Genomic DNA, 17,733 nt, shown 5'->3' on the forward strand with positions numbered 1-17,733 from the left:
ACAGATACAGCATTTTAGTACTTAAGTAGAGTAGTGAAGTAGTTCTACTTCGTTACTATACATCTCTGAGAAAAACACATGCACATGCATTTCAATGCTCCAGACCAACAAAATTCCTTTAAAAGCTGTGAAAGTGTAGTTTTTTTTCACTCACTGCTTTTTGGCTTGGTTGTTGATAATCTAAACGAGTATTTAATCAATTCTAAGACATGGTGAGGACGAGATGAATTTCATTCTGTCCTGATGCATAAAACCTCACAGCTGACAGAGGGTGCACTTTCCTTTTCACATGACTGTAAGTCAGTTAAATGTTATGTTCAGGGAGCCACCAACTTTGATAATTAGTAAGAAACAAAAAGCCCCGTTTGAGCAAAAAAAATCTGATTGTTCAACAGGAGTCTGTTGTTACTTTATGTGTGTGTTCTTCCTGGATTTAATCACAGACGGGTGCTTTGTGGTTTCATGCACGTCATTCTTTCACTTCCTCTCTATATCACTGTCTTTATCTCTCTCCCACTCTGTAAACAGTGTGCAAATAAGCAATTTCAGTTGAAAGCAGACATTTAAAACTTGACTGATGTGGCCAAAGGCTGACAACAACAGCAGCAATAGAACCTCCTCTTCGCTCTCTTGATATCTTCGTTTGTCTTCTCTTCTTCGCCGTCTTCACTTCCTCCACCCACCTGCCTCTATCTCTCTTCCTCTACGTCTCTGTCGTTCCCCACCTGTGGCATCACATCAGCTTCATCGATGCAGAGGAATCGAAGCTGACCTCAAAAAGTCGAACTGAAGAAGAAAGACTGGAGCCGAGGAAGAGGAACAGTAGGAGGAGAACAGAAGAAACGTAAAGACAGACATGATTCACTCAAGTAAGTACCTACTTACACACTAACAACTGTAGACAGAATACCGAACCAGACCTCTGTGGGGGGGGGGGACGTACACAACACACAGAGCTTTAAGGATGGGGTTATGAGAGCCGCAAAAACTTTGTAACTTTCAAAATTGTGGCAGGATGCAGCAAACAAAACCAGCGTTAGACAAATCTGCAGAGCAAACACTTGTGCGGAACATCGGTTAAGATAAACTACTGAGAATCAAATACCAAAAAACAAGACAAAAAAACCCAGAGCCTTTCCTGATGAATAGTGCATTATCTTTAAATAAACATGTTTTTTCTATTTAAACGCATTCGTTTACCAGATGCTTTTATCTAAAGCGACTTACACGTGTGTAACAGTCTTCAAGCTTCAGTGCGACATTTCGTGAGCCTGAACTCTGGGGCTTTGTGTTTGCCTCTAAAATCACTCAGATCAGGCAACTCGGATTGAGAAGAGCACAAAGGGGACGGTTTGGCTCCAGATTTCATTTCACCACGTTGCTGTTGTGCTTCTGACTGTGCACACGACGTGAAAATGTAAGCTTAAAGCTCCTCATTCAGTGCAGGCGATGCACTTGTGTGCAAAGTAACACCTGTGGTCTACAGAAACATTTAGTAGCTCAAGTTTCATTTCTGTTTCTCACGCAGGTGTGAGGTTTGACTACATTATAGAGTTTTAGATTGTGTGTATGTGGGGGGGGGCAGACTCAAAGACAGAAGCAGGGTGGAAAAATGCTTCCTCTCAGTAACATGCCCAGGATTTCACCATGTAGTGTTATAAAGTGTTGCATTCCCACCTTCTTTTCGCTTTTAGCCCTGTTTATAGTCTCTGTCTGCCTGTACACTCTCTCTGTGTTCTGGTCAAGCTTGCACAGTTTCTGTGCCAGTGATCTCCCATTCCCCATGACTAATGGTGGGATGTAATGCTTTAAACTTCCTTTTTCTTGCTTCCTGTTTAGCTCCTGCTCTTTATTCTAAATGTCTGCTCTTCTGCTGAATTTGGGATCTAATGCCAGCAAATAATTACGCTTTAGAAAGCTCCAACAACTGCTCCCACATCTAAACAACTATCCCACTGGCATAGTTACGCATCATAACAGATATTCAAACGTGTCAGAAGCATCTCCAGATATTTCTGAATGTGCCTTGTTATCCAATGCAACCTGGAAACCCAACTTAATTGAGAAACTGTGAAGGTTAAATATATAATTGGTCAGAAATTGACCTCAGGATTTTCAGTTTGAGAGAATTGTACATGAGTTTGATTGACAAGTAATGCACCTTTCTTTCAAGAAAGAGCCATTCAAAGGACATATCAGACATGTTACCTTTCTCCTTGATTCAGTATATTACTTAGCTTTTTGCACATGTAAAAGGTTTGCAGAGTTACGAAGCCCAAAATACACACCAAAGGGAGTTGTCCTCACCCACAGAAAACATTCCTCCTGAGATTTGTAACATCGCCATAAAACACAACCAAATCATGTCTACAATGGCTTGTTTGGAGCTTTAAAGGATAAAGTAGCTGTCATATTTTACCATAGCTGACCAGCTACAGGAAACAGAGTTATCAAAGGAAGTGGCCTTAAAAGGTAGAAGCTAAAATGGAGCCTTTTGGTCAGAAGGTGCTGCCGCAATGTAAAGTGCGAGAAGAATTAAGAGGTTTGTGAGTTAAGTAGACCTTATCTAGTCGATGACCTTGATAAAATCATGTACCTTTGGGCTTTTTGAATAAACAGAGCCTCAACAAGAACATAATGCCACGTTATGAAAAGACATAACTGCAAAATGTTGCTCAAACAGATTTCAGATCCTTTCTTTTCTGTTGGAAGTATTTCGAGTTCTGTTTTCAAAATCTACCAAGCGTGGAAGGAAAACCAAAGACCTGTGTGCATTCTTTCAATTAAAACTCTTTAACAACAAAAAGTTCAGTCGTTAATTCTTTACCAGGAAGAGGTCATGAAAACAAACATCAGTAGTTCCCAGGGGAAATCCCTCCCAAATTGCTAAAGAGTCACACAAAACTAAATCAAGACACATGCCCAAATTGTTCTACTTGGCAGATGCGCCTCTCAGGTCCTGCAGCAGGTCTTTGCTGGTTTTCCTCCCATTTCTCAAAGACATCGCTTTCTAAAACTGAAACTGCTGTCGATGATTTTAAGGCTGAGTTATACTTCTTTTAACTGCCCTTGCGCTTGCGCTTGTGTTAATGGCTCGAGACGTTTATGCTTCATTTTGCTTTGTCGGCGGTTGCGTGTCCTGCGTGGCGATTCACCGCCAGGACAGTAGGTGGAGTAGCGGGTTTTTTCAATGACAAGCCTACTACGATGAAAGGAAATTCACTGCCAGGACCTCTTCGGCAAGTCTCTCTTCGACAGGATTCATGCTTCTTCTTCTTCTTCTTGTAAATAGCCGGTATTTTGTCAGATTTTCAACACCTTGGGGGTCTAAACGACTACTTTCTCGCCTGAAAATGTTTCAAATGTTGCTAAAGTTATATATTTACAGAGTTTATAGCTTAAGCGAAATCAGCTTTTCAGGCCGGCTGATTTCGGCTCGGGCAGGAGTGAAGTGCACTGTGTGTAAACGCTCTGCATACTGTCAGATCGATGAGTATGCCGTTTTCAAGTATGTAGTAGTAGGTGGTTTCGAACACAGCCAGTGGCTTGCGCTTGCGTCTTGCGTGAAGTTTCGAAAATTGAGGTGACACACGCAAGCACGCAAGGGGGGGCTTGCAACCGCACAAGGGCTTGCGTTGCGTCTTGCGTCACCGACTATAAAGGCTGAGTTATACTTCTTTTAACTGCCCTTGCGCTTGCGTCTTGCGCTTGTGTTAATGGCTCGAGACGTTTATGCTTCATTTAGCTTTGCTGGCGCTTGCGTGTGCTGCGTGGCGATTCACCGCCAGGACAGTAGGTGGAGTAGCGGGTTTTTTCAATGACAAGCCTACTACAATGAAAGGAAATTCACCGCCAGGACCTCTTCGGCAAGTCTCTCTTCGAGTGGATTCATCATAGACATAATATATTATGTCTATGGAATTCATGCTTCTTCTTCTTTTTCTTCGCTTTCTACCTTGGCGTTTGAAAACAGCGGTCTTTTATTAGGGGATGAAACCGGAAGACGAACACGCCGCCGAATGTGATGTAGATAGTGGCTTGTGCTCGAGTCCAGAGTAGCTACTCTATAGCTCTGCTCGCGTCTTGTATGAAGTTTAGAAAATTGAGGTGACACACGCAAGCACGCAAGGGGGGGCTTGCAACCGCGCAAGGGCTTGCATTGCGTCTTGCGTTGCGTCTTGCGTTACGGACTATAAACCAGGTTAAAATCAGGCTTTAGGCCTACTTCTTCTTCTATTCCCTCCACGTGTCCAGTTTCTGTCAGGTTTGGGTGGGTTAGGCAGGACACGGATGCAGACTGAGGTGTAAGACAAGAAACTGGGTTTATTGACAAGAAACAAAGTTAAACAAAAGGCGCGGCTGAGCCGGATGAGAAAAACTTAAACCGTGGAAAAAAAAAAACATGACTAGGGAAAAACAAAATAAGGAACAATACTTGGGATAACATGAATACACTTAACTTGAACGTGGATATGTTGCTTGGCATGAGTGGGTGAAAATCAGGAATTGTGGTAGGTAGGTAAGGATATCACAAAAGGACAGGGGAGACTGGAAACTAAATAGGGAACTGGGAGTGATTAGTGACTGGGTGCAGCTGGTGACAATAACAAACAGGTGAGGGGATTTAACTAATTATCACATAAACTGTGGGGAAGACAATGGTAAACTAAATGCAAGACATGAACTGAAAACCAAAACATAATCTAAAACATGATAAAAACATAAGTCTAAAAACGTGGGGAAAATCCCATGGGCGTGACAGTTTCCTCAATTTTTTTTTAAGGATCCACTGCACACAGTGCTGAGATTTGCTAAATGATCAGCTAATAGTTAATTGGGAATAACCTTGTTGGTTCAACATTACTACTCCATGTCTGTCAGACTGTGTTATCTTAGGCAGTTTTCATTGATGCCACTAAAGTCATGGGAATACATTATGTGTCTTTGTGACAGGCTGATGGTCACAAAGTGCATGAAGATTCAATTTGAATTTGGTCTTTGCTGAGGGATGAACAGAACACGGGCTCATCCCTCGAGTTCGATGTTTTTTCATGCTCCAATGATTGATAGGTCAGTGTTAAGCTGTTTCACAAGGAAAAAAAGAGTAAAGAAAATAAAGCATGTTAATCTCACAAAATATCAAGAAATGAAGGGTGGCTCTAGATTTTTTTTTATCTTTATATTATGGCATTGTTATTTTGAAGAACAGAGAGAGTATTTCAACCTGTTTTCATGCAAATTTGAACACAGTAAAGCAGTTTAGACATTGGTTTATATTGAAAAATGGGTTGAGATGATGCTAAGATTAGACTATTTTTTAAAATAAAACTAATTCAAAGCTCATTTAATTACATTGCACCACAAAAAGTAAATATCATACAAAAAAGGCTTCAGAATCTTAATTGATTGATGTATTAATTGTATTATTTATTGATTCGTTGTATTTGCTGTACCTTATAGAGGAAGCATGGTCATATGGTCAACTTACTGCAATGTTATAAAAACTTGACAGAAACATGACAGAAAGTGTGCTAATGGGATGTCGGTTCACCACAAACCATCAGAAGAGTCCCTTCTGATGCCATCAACTCTGGAGCACTGCTGCTTAGATCAGGGGTGATGTGAATGAAGGGACATTGAGACGAGCACAAGTCATACAAGTCACTTTTAGATCACATTTCAAGCATTTGTGTTTCTCTTTCAAATTCACAGTATAGTAGCCCACTGTCTTACCACATGTACACGTATGCTCGCTCCTTTGTCCACAGAAACATGCGCAAAGACTCGCGGAAGCAGGGAGAGTGTTAATTCTGCAGAAAAGGAAACTATACTTCCTGACAAAGACCTCCTACTTAAAACCGCAGAGGCACACAGAAAGAAAAAGTTCAACCTAAACAGCTGGTGGTACAGTCAGTGAATGTGAGAGAGCTCAATCCGCTGCATCATGAATTGTTAGCATATCAACTTCACATCAAGCAATGTCCTGCTTAGTTAAAAGCACAGACACAAGTACATTATGCCACATTACTTTAATGTACACACAATTAATGTATGTTTATGTATAAATAGTGAGCATCTTTCCGTATTTAATGCAGGAACTTAAGATAACCACAATGGCGGCGGCAGTTGCAGATGTTACTAATGTTCCAATTAAATCACATTGTTTATATGAGATATCTGGTTTTAGCTGACAACTTCCACTTTACAAATGGACCAAAATGGACTTATTTCACCTTAATCGTTTTTTTTTTTCAAATCTGTTTCCAGAAAGATTTAAAGTTGCTCCATCTTCATTCATTTACACAGTTGTAGACCAATGAGGACCTGTTTAAGATCCCGCTTAAAGCTAAATAAGGGCAATGTTGGGCAAACCTGATTTAGCCCTGAAAAACATCCATGGACGTCTGGTGTTTGTTTGGTGGTTTTTGTTATGAAATAGCAAACTTAAAGAAATCTAACTGTATGTTTATTCTCAGTACAAATAGGCTACATTATAGATTGAAATAACATCTGAATAAGTTGTACTTAAATCATTATCTGAGATATTTCCATTGCTATGAACGTTGCAGAGCTTGGAAAAAAAAAGAGCGATGTCAGAATAACCGGGCTTGCAGCAGAGCACCTGTCTTATGACAGTAGGACCAACCTTTTAAACGAGGTCTGAAAGGTCTAATGTGAATCAAAATCAGGCAACTAGAATCTTATGGCAAAAAACCCGTAGGAATGAAGTTTGTTCCAAAAATTCTCAATAGTATCAATGCCACATTTGGTTGAAACAGAGATCGAACACAACAGTTTTGTTGTTACGAGCAGAGCTACATCCATTTTAATCAAAAGAGTACCGGGTGGCCTCTTCACTGAATGTTCTCCATCCTTTGAGAAGCAGTAAGGGGCTTCACACGACATAAATAATGTTATCCTGTACGTTCAAGGCCCAGATTATGTTTCTCCTCGTTTCCACTCGTTATGCTCAAATGAGCTAACCTTGTTAAATCCTAATTTCAGACATTGCGGCCCAGAATGTCGAACTATTTCTTCAAAAATGAACATAGTGACTCCACTCGAGGATACAGTAAATTATTGTGGTAAAGATTTACTTGCTTTTTCCATTTACCCAAATCTTCTTCTCATGCGTTTCCTCCTCCAGATCACTCCATCCGCTCCGTAATGTGCTGCTGCTGTTCTGTTCAGACCAGGTAATACTAAAAACATACATTTTCTGAATGGATTTGATCAAAACAGCAGTTCTTGTTGATTATTTGAGGATGTGAAACAATCAAGATCATTCCCTAGTGCTGTGGCTAACTGCTTGAATTAGATTTCATAAAAAAAAATAAAAATAAAGAACTGTGGAAAATCTTTAGAAATTGCCACTAAATGTTGATGGACCAAGGGTTTTTTATGAGCTCCATGTCAGTCTTCATTCATGGACTCATGGACTAGAATGGAGAATCTCACATTGTTGGAATGCTACTATTCCAGCAATCCCTGTGAGAGGGTATATATGCAGAGGATACTTAGAAACCCAACATCTAAATTAATAAAGAAACAACTTCTGACTCAATATTCCAAATGGAATTATGGAACTAAGGATGGATGGGGAAAAACAAAGATGCTGTAGCAAGGGGGATCCAAGGTGACAGACCAGAGAGGACACATCATCATCCCCACCGCCCGAGGATAAGTACCAAGACACACAACAAAGCCCTGATAACCTTAACACTAGAGTGGTTCTTGTCAAATCTGCTAGAGGATGTGAATGCAGCACAATACCATCCCAATGATGGTGTGGTATGTTATGTGGTCATCATAGAGCTGCTTGGCCACAAGATGAACCACACAAAGAGCAGTAAGGGGCAGTATCCCCATAGAGGCAAAGACCAAGGCAACACGAAGGGGGGTTAAAGACATTGAGAGCTGACAGAACAGGAACACATGGCTCAATACATGAGTGGAGCCAGGAGGGGAATTGGAAGTGACACCTGAGGAGCTAAACACCATCTACTGATTGACAGAACTGTCACTCTGTGCTTGAAACTCCATTGAAACTCGATTATCTAAATGTTAACATTTTTTCAGTTGTAAAAAAAAAAATCGATTGCGTGATGATCTGATTTCAGGGAGATCAGCACACACTTGGAATTGGAGGGCAGAACTTCTCTTTGTTTTCGGAGCAGACGATATCCAGGGCGCGCCTGCCCGGTAAGATTGAGCGTGTTTCAGAGTGTCCACGTGCTATTCAGTTCCAGGGATTGATTTTTTTTTTCTTATTCTCCTTCTCTCAGGTTGACAGGTCCAGGAAGAAACTCCCCCTCCCCCCACCAGAGAGTGGGGATGGCGAAGGGCTGCTAAACGTCGTTGCCATGTACGACTTCACTGCCAAGGAGGACACTGACCTCACGCTCAAACAGGTACATGCACGCAGGCACAAAAGACACACGTAAACTAAGCGGCAGAAAGTGTGTTGAAGCAATGGGTTGTGTCCTCAGGGGGAGGAGTATGTCATCCTCCACAAGCAAGACCAGCTGTGGTGGAGAGCGCAGGACAAACACGGGTATGTGAAATCAAAACTACACAAATCGGGTGGTCGGTGGCGTAGTGGGTTGAGCAGGCACCCCATGTACAGAGGCTACGGTCCTCACTGCAGCTGGCCCCAGTTCAAGTCCCGCATCGGACGGCCCTTTGCTGCATGTCATTCCCCCTCTCTCTGCCCCTGCTTCCTGTCTCTCTTCAGCTATCCTGTCAATTAAAGGCATAAAAGTCCAAAAAACTACCCAAAACACTCAGCAGACACAATTTAAACACATTTCAGACATGTGTAAACTGTAAACTTGAAAATGAGGTAATTATTTAATATCCTCGCGGCTAAGATATCTTACTCTACCTCAGTCTTGCAGCAAAATGTGAAATAGCCACAAAACAAAAGTATTAGTATTGATGACATTTGTTGAAGGCTGCACCAGTAGCGTGATGGTCAGCACTGTGGCCTCCCTGCAAGAAGGTACCTGGTTCCAAGCCTAGCTGGGGCCTTTCTGCGTGGAGTTTGCATGTTCTCCTCCGCCGTCCAAAAACATGCATGTTTGGTTGATAGGTTACTCTAAATTGTCTCTAGGATTGAGTGTGAACATGCACGGTTGTTTTATTACAAAAAAAAAAATCGTTCCTGGATAAGGTTCCCTCTAAGTTAGAGACTAAATAACAGTTTGTTACATCCTGCTGTGACTGTAGCGGGAATAATAACAGATGGTGTAATAGATCAATGGATATCCAAGGGAATGTCCCCTCTTTGCTGGGTTAACTGCTGTAGCCTACTGGCTTCTCTTCTTATCTTTTACTCTAGCCCAGAAATGCTAATGGCTGATGCCAATGGATAGTGCTAAATATCTAATCCAATGGATTAGGATGTTTCCCTTCCCATAATCAATTACTTTTTAATGCATTAGTCTCACCAAATAGATGTTTATGCCTCGACCCAACCAAGCAGTGACTGGAAAAAAAAGGTTAATTTACAAAGTAAAGAAAGGAGACAAACTTGGATCTCCTGAAGTATTCGTATGTGACTCATGAGTAACATGTGTAATTCCTTTCATGGCAAATTCACAATATGTTGTCAGCCTGTACTCTTAGACTGTGCTGCATGTTTAAGATGAAATATTGGTATCAATCAGAATTCCCCTACTTTTCCTTGTATTTAGAAGACTATTATGTGGTATTGTACAAACACAGGATTTACGGAAAGTGTATTTAATTTTTGCAAAATCATCAGTTATTTTTCAGAATACTGCAAAAAAATGAGACAAGACAAAAATGTTAATGATATTAGATCCAAAACATTCGTAAAATGTTTTCAATCAGCAGTCTGTCATTCTTTTTTGCACTGTTTCTGTCAGGAATAAAGGCTTCATCCCCAGTAACTATGTGACGGAAAAAAACAGAATTGAAGCAAACTCGTGAGTCTCACATTTATTTCCCCCCTTCTCTCTTCAATTAAGTGATATTAAAAATATTTAGAAATTTAAAAAACAAAATCTTTTATCTTTTATTTTGTCCTTCATGGAGATGGTACTGCAAGAACATCACCAGGACAGAAGCAGAGCAGCTGCTAAGGCAGGAGGTATTTACCCATTTATCTATCGCAATATCAGCATTTAATTGTGTTTATACCTGAAAAAGGCTGGGATACACACTCTCAATGTGTGCAGTATGTAGAGCTAAAGAAAAACTATTAATTCCTTTGATACTTTCATTGCCCTTTTTCTGACAAAATAGAACAAATGCTCAAATACAGCAAATAAATGCATCAAATCTTTGATATTTGAAATTTAGAAGAATGTGATGTTTTGCGAGAAAACTAAAAATTGAGAATTCAAACAAATGAACCTATTATTTCCTGATGTCTTTTTTTTATCCAGGACAGAGAGGGTGGTTTCGTCGTCCGGGAGTCGAGTCAAAAGGGTGCCTACACTGTGTCCGTTTACACCAAGACATTGGGGTAATTCATATTGCCACATGCAGTCTCAATGTGTAAATATGAGCTTGTAGGAATTGCAAAACAAATACAGGGAAGATCCACTTATGCAGACACTAATAAAATGATGACATTTTTTTGTGCAGTCCTAATGGAGATATAAGACATTACCAGATTAAAATAAATGACACCGGACAATACTTCTTGGCTGAAAAACATACCTTCAGTTGCATACCAGATGTGATACATTACCACGAACACAACGCAGCAGGTAGGTAGAGACTTGCAATATGTGTGCATGAAACAACAGCAGTTCTACACTTCATGCTTCAGTTAACGTGGTATGTGTCTGTCTGCAGGTCTTGTGACCAGATTGCGATATGCGATAGGACCAATGGGAAGGTGTGTACCAGCGACAGCTGGATTTAGCTCAGGTAATTTCATAGACACTTTTACTTAAGGCTATACAATGTATTGTTGGACAATAATAACTCAATAGAACCATTGAAACTGGACAAAGTGAAACAAATATTTTGAATTATGTTCATAAGAGAGGCATAGATGTAGCTTTATATGATTCAAAGCTTATAAAGTATTTGTTGATTTTGGCTCTGGTCTTTGCTGGAGCCCTTCAGGTAATTTCTGGTTTCTGTTTCTTTAAGAAGCCCCTCTCTAAAAGCCCACATTTTACTGATTGGCTAGCTTTTAGAAGACTGCTGAGTGGCAGCACCCAGTTCTTGTGAACAGAACTTTTTTTTTTTTTAAGAACTTTATTTGCAACAAAGCAGAATAACGACATATAAATGTGTACATAACGTCAAAAAAAGCCAGCCAAGGGGAGCATAAGGATAAGAATAATAATAAGAGAATGACAGTCACAAAACTCTTGCAAAAAGAAAACTATTGAACAAACTGACATATGTGCCAAGGAGTCTCGTGTAAAAAAAACCCAAATAAAACAAAGATTTAGGACAACAGTTCGTCCATAATCCCAAGTCGGGAACAAGCCCATATTGTTGTTTTTGCTTTATGATTAGTTGAAGGTTTAATTGTGAGCAAGTATTGCTTTAATTCAATAAAAAAAAACATAGAAATTTGGTTTACTTTTCAAAAATTTGTATTTGTGTATGTAAAATTTAGCTTTGATAATTAATAAATTAATAAAGAAGACCTTCGGATTCATTTTGCCAAACAGGACATGTTCCCAGTACAACTGGAAGCTTGCTGATATTTTTAAGTCAACAAAATGACAAAAATGTTGCCAGAAATCTTTACAATGAGGACACATCCAGAACAAATTAGTAGTGGACTCAGGGCAAAGGTCACAAAAGGTACAGTTTACATTAATGTTAGAGTTGAACTTCTTTAGGTAGTCTTTAGCAGGGTAGATCCTGTAAATGAGTTTAAAGGACACTTCCTTTACCTTGTTAGTGAGAAGAAGTTCTTGTGAACAAAACTGTCTGTACTTTGTGAGCTAGCCTGCATCAGCCATTTAAAGAAATCTATGTGAAAAATATTTTTATGAGTGCACTTTGAGCAGGTTTCAAGTCTTAAGATGTTGCATTCTGACTTTACATGAAAGTAAGTGTCCGAAAGGTAGAGAAATGCGCTCAACAGTGTGAAACAGAATGATATAAGAATGTGTAATAAATCAAACATTCTTTAGCACAACAATGAATGAAGTAGTTTTTTCCAAGCTTGTCTCTATTTTCTGATTTTACCACACTTGCCCTTCCCTTCTTCCTTCCTCCAGAGAAGTGGGAGATTGATCCCAGTGAGCTGACCTTAATGAAGGAGCTGGGCAGTGGCCAGTTCGGAGTGGTGAAACTTGGCAAGTGGAGGGCTCAGCAAAGAGTTGCCATCAAGGCCATCCGGGAGGGAGCCATGTACGAGGAGGACTTTGTTGAGGAGGCCAAAGTCATGACGTGAGTACAAAGGGAAGGTCAGCAAAATTAAAAAGGAGGGAGAAAAATTGACTCCTTTTGACCTTTTCACTTTGTTTTCTCTCTGTCAGGAGGCTGTGCCATCCAAAACTGGTGCAGCTCTATGGCGTTTGCTTGCAGCAGCGTCCCTTGCTGATTGTGGCTGAGTTCATGGAGAATGGCTGCCTGCTAAATTTCCTGCGGCAGAGGGGGAGGACACTGAAGGAGGCGTGGCTTCTGTCCATGTGCCAAGACATCTGTGAGGGGATGGAGTACCTGGAGTCAAATAGTTTCATCCACAGAGACCTGGTGAGTCTCCACAAAAAATACTTAAGCAAGAAATTAGAAATCAAGCCGTTTTTTTATTCTATTTTCTATATCAATAGGCCGTTTATTTATTAAAGAGGACTTACAATGCTTTTTGGAGCGTTTCCTCACTCTGGATGTTTCTATAGTTTTTTGTGCATGTAAAAGATCTGGAGAATTTCAAAACCCAAAGTCTGTAAAAAGAGAGTTATTTTCCCCCCAAAAGGCACATATCTATATCTATATCTATATTTATATCTATATCTATATCTATATCTATATCTATATCTATATCTATATCTATATTTATATCTATATCTATAGATATAAATATAATAGATAAAAATTACTTCTCCATTTCAAAATCTGAGAATAACATCTTTAGCTTTATCTTTGAATAGATTTTTCCTTTTTAATTTCCTGGTAAAGTCTGAATCATCCTTTCAACCCGTGTGGAGTGAAATCCAATTTAGTTTTCAGTACAGGAAGACTGATGATGATATACTGACCACCTAATGGTTAGTTGAGTTACGTAGAAATCCCACAGATGGAGGAAATCTATCCCACAGCTTTCTCAGAAGCATTCATCGTTCTTATATCTTTTGTAACCGCTTTATTTTTACGATTTCATTTCTTACTTCAAAGTCAAGATAAGCACTGTAAAATTAAATGATCTGTGGTTCCTGAGAATAAAAATCTGACCCATGTAATGTGCGTTAGTAAAGCCTTCCGTCAATCCAGGCAGAGTTGTGTCATCGCAGAGGTAAATCCCACTTGGTGCAACTAGTGGAGAGCAGCTGCAACGGGAGCTAAAATCACAACGGATGTTGAGGCGCATAGTGTGCAGAGGTCACCAACTTTCTGCAGAGTCAGTCGCTACAGACCTCCAAACTTCATGTGGCCTTCAGATTAGTTTAGCTTTGTATGCACTGGTGTAAAACGCCTTGCCACTGGACTCTAGAGCAGTGGAGACGCGTTCTCTGGAGTGACGAATCACTCAGTTAGCTCAGCTTTCACTTCAGCAGCTTTGCCATGTGAACTTCCCCTACTTTGATGAAGCTGAAAACCTTGAACTTAAATGTAGAAATTTACACAATGAAAGATAAATCTTCTGCTCAATAATTTATTGCACAACCTTGGGGGCAATTTTGAAGTGAATGTTTGTCTTCTGGATATTTTTCTATCATCCAGGCAGCCAGGAACTGCCTGGTTAATGAACACAACGTGGTGAAGGTCAGCGACTTTGGAATGACCAGGTAAAGAGGCCACTTTATGTCACATTGCCACATAAGGAATTTTGTTATGTTGTACAATATGAAGCATGCGGAGCCAGAACCAGCAGCTGGTTAGCTTAGCTTTGCTTTAAGACTGTTAAAAGACAAAGGGTGTGTTTGGCTTGTCCTCTTGTTTACTGACTCACCCAGCATATTATATGGAGCAGTCGCTAAGAGGTAGGGGCAGACAGCTGCTGATGCATTCTGGATGCTACTTGAATGCAGCAGTGCTAATTACGCACCGGATATTTACAGTTACGTGTTGCATAACCCGAGGTGATAGATAGAAAATGCTTACTTTTTGCGTGAGAATATGTTGTAATCAACATTTCCCACCACAACACCTACACTAAGCAAAACTGGATGACACAAATCTATGCAAAACGATATCTTTCTGTATCAGCTGTAACTGTACAACAACCTCCAAAAGGATTACACCTCCAATAAGAGTGGTATCAATTTTCTTATCTAAATCAGCTCCAGAAAACACATCATTTCCCCCAAATATTTAACGCCAAAACCACGACAGCTCTTGAGTTGTATTTTTACTCTTTGCTTGTGTTAACAGATACGTTCTCGACAACCAGTACACCAGCTCCAGTGGCGCAAAGTTCCCGGTAAAGTGGTCTCCGCCTGAAGTTCTCCACTACAGTAAATACAGCAGCAAGTCAGACGTCTGGTCCTTCGGTGAAGACCCATAGAAATACCAGAACTCCATGGCACTTCTGGTATTATTAACAGTGAGTCCTGACATGTACGTATCTGTGCGCAGGTGTGCTGATGTGGGAGATATACTCGGAGGGTCGTACTCCCTTTGAAAACCGCTCCAACTTGGAAGTCGTGAATGACATCACCAGAGGGGTCCGGCTGTACCGACCCCACCGTGCCTCACAGCTGGTGTACACCATCATGTACGGCTGCTGGCACGAGGTAACCGCTCACCCCTTAACTCAATGAATGCTTTGTAGAGCACGAAAGTTCAACAATCCGTTATCATGAAAAGTAAAATATTACATGAATACAAATCCGACTTAATTATCAGATCAGTTTGATCAAAAGTTATTTTAACTGCAGCATGTCTCTAGTATAGCTACATTTGATGATTTCACCTGTTGTTAACCCCTTGATCTTTGTTTTCCTCCACAATTTCCTCTTCTTCTTCGTTGGTGGTGTAGACGCCTCTGGGTCGACCGCCCTTCTCAGAGCTCCTGGATGAAGTTAGAAAACTTGCAGAAAATCCAGATTAGCACAAACATTCTTTTACTACAGAATATCAAACTGTCTTCCCATTCTATATTTTATTGTTGTAAATATATATATGTATATATATATCGTATCAAAGTGTTTTTGCCATTAAAGTGAAGCTTTAAATCATCTTATGATATATTTCAACTATTTTTTGTACTATATAATCACTTATAGAATAACAACTTACATGTAAGGTTGTAAATTTAAAAGATTGCTTGGAATGTAAAGAGGAGTATTGCACGCATTAAACTATTGTTGATATAAATTTATGGCATTTATGGCAACTACTAGCAGAAATGTGTGTATGGAAAATGTATATGAAGCATGAATGTCGACAGAAATGAGTTTGTGAAAGAGTTATGCAATGGAATACTTTTATTATAATGTGAGTGTAAGGGGTGGTAGGAACAAAAATTAACTTGTAAAATTCAAGGGGATGAAAATGCATGTGAAAATGCAAAAAATAGTAGTAAATGATCATGTAACTTTATAAGTTCATCAGAAAAATTCCGATATTAATTTGAATGCATTTTCATGACTGAATTGATAAATGATAAATTTTGTGTTGCAGATGATAAAGTATGATTACGATACAGACTACATGATGAAACATGGCTTTATTTTGATTGTATCACCCCTAGTTTGATTAGATAGAATCATTTTTGCTCATTTTAAAATGTCCATTTTTACTGCTACGTTGCCTTAATAAACATAAAGCGTTTTCATGACTTCCATGCATACTGTTTAATTTGTGTTACTTCTCGTGCTCATAACTGAGGACTTTCCTGCCCAAAGAAAATCTAAATATGGCACATATGAAACTAACCAGCATTTATTAACAAATCTGTCCACAGCAACCACCTCCCTATAGCCCATTCTGTTATTTATGTAGAAACTCTTCATGTTGGCTTAGCACCAGACCATGCCAAAGAAAGGAAGGAGCAGTTTTACCATGTTGATGACAGTTTACTCATCTGTAATCCATCGCACCTATTCAGAAGTTTTGTAAAAACCTTTTAAAAAGTGGTGCCTGAATGCTCCTAAGTGCTTGGATCAAAGGCAGCTGGAGAGGTTTTGTCTCAATAACTGCATTTGCATGAACATAAGTATAAAAACTGCATTTTTGAAGTATGAAGCTTATGTCTTGCACCTGCAAATGCCTTATTCTTAAGAAGATTTTATTGTGGCTTTGATGGCCAGAAAATGCTACTTGGAGTACGCCAAATGTTTTTCTATATTGTATGCTGCTCACACTACCTGAGATGAAAATAAACTTAGGTGGAACTGTAATCAGCAGCCTGGATGCCCAGGCTTCCATGCCTAGATAAAACAACAACAACAAAAAAACAGTATAATAATACACCTGTACTAGTCAAGGATTCCTTAGGAACTGATGACTGATATTATTCCTTTATTATAATCATTATTAATGATTAAGCCTTTTTGGATTGTGCATGAGCTCAAATGTGCTTTGAATGAGAATATATTAAATGTTTCTGGTGCATCATGTGCATTACAGACTACAGGCAGGAAGCTGGAGAGGCAATATTGCGACATTAGATGGAGACAGAGAGCTCCTGCTGGTGTCATCTTTTCCCTAAACAGTAAAACATGTTTGACTCAGGTATGACTCAGTTGCAGTTTTCTTATGACCCACATTTGTCCTTGAAGGATGACCAGACTAATAAGATTTTAAGAACTGGGGCTGCACGGTGGTTTCTGGTTTGAATCCCGGCTGGGGCCTTTCTGTGTGGAGTTTGCATGTTCTCCCCCAACAGCTGGGAGCTAGATTAAACAGGTATAGAAAATGGATGGATGGACAAAGCTGAACTGGCAAAAGGCAAAGCCTCTTGAGAAAATAAATCAGGGGTAAAAGATATATCTAAAGTTCAGACATCAGGACACTTTCAAAGACAAAAAAAAAAGAAAAAAAAAAGATTCCACTGCTTGCATCATACAAAGCAAAATAGTCAATAGCAAATTTGCTATTATATAGGACACTAGCAAACAGACATGTTTATCATAAATCTGTCCACCTTTTAATGTTTTTTTTTTTTTTGCAGAGAGCTTGAAATGATGACTGGCCACAACGTTTGTTTAGGGAACTTTTAAGAAATTACAAACCTTTGAATACGAGCATTTTTAAAAACGTTAACGGCAGAAGAGACCGTTTTGTAACATTTGAATTCATTTAAATCTTGAAAAGAATGCGTAAAAAGTCCAGCAGGTGGTCTGCCGAGATAAGAGGCGATCGAGACTCACAAAAAAAACCCCAAAAAAACCCCCAAAAAACCCCACTTCTACTCGCTCCGTCAAAATCCACACAAACAGGCACGTTGAATACATTTTCAGATTGAAGGCAAAACTAAATCTAAAATAGCCTATGCTTCAGGACTCGCTTGAGAATGAGCGTTTTTAATACTTTTTCTAAATTATTGTTAATCTTCAATAGCAGTAAAAATAATTAATGAACGAGCAAGGATTTAAATGCACATTGCGGTTCACTTCTAAAGAA

At 39.6% G+C, this 17,733-nt stretch overlaps 1 protein-coding gene across 1 annotated transcript; it reads left to right on the forward strand.

Annotated features, from left to right (window-relative positions):
- The first annotated feature begins 537 nt into the window (after positions 1-537).
- txk (TXK tyrosine kinase) lies at positions 538-15,929 on the forward strand. Its single transcript, XM_075450632.1, has 16 exons — positions 538-869; positions 7,148-7,196; positions 8,121-8,202; positions 8,286-8,411; positions 8,490-8,554; positions 9,891-9,950; positions 10,060-10,114; positions 10,413-10,492; positions 10,615-10,739; positions 10,828-10,902; positions 12,222-12,393; positions 12,483-12,699; positions 13,888-13,952; positions 14,539-14,657; positions 14,743-14,900; positions 15,146-15,929. The coding sequence occupies exons 1-16, from the start codon at positions 857-859 to the stop codon at positions 15,215-15,217; spliced, it is 1,533 nt and encodes a 510-aa protein (XP_075306747.1). The 5' UTR covers positions 538-856; the 3' UTR covers positions 15,218-15,929.
- The last annotated feature ends 1,804 nt before the right edge of the window (positions 15,930-17,733 follow it).

The sequence above is a fragment of the Odontesthes bonariensis genome, chromosome 19, assembly GCF_027942865.1.
Source record: "Odontesthes bonariensis isolate fOdoBon6 chromosome 19, fOdoBon6.hap1, whole genome shotgun sequence".
NCBI lineage: Eukaryota > Metazoa > Chordata > Actinopteri > Atheriniformes > Atherinopsidae > Odontesthes > Odontesthes bonariensis.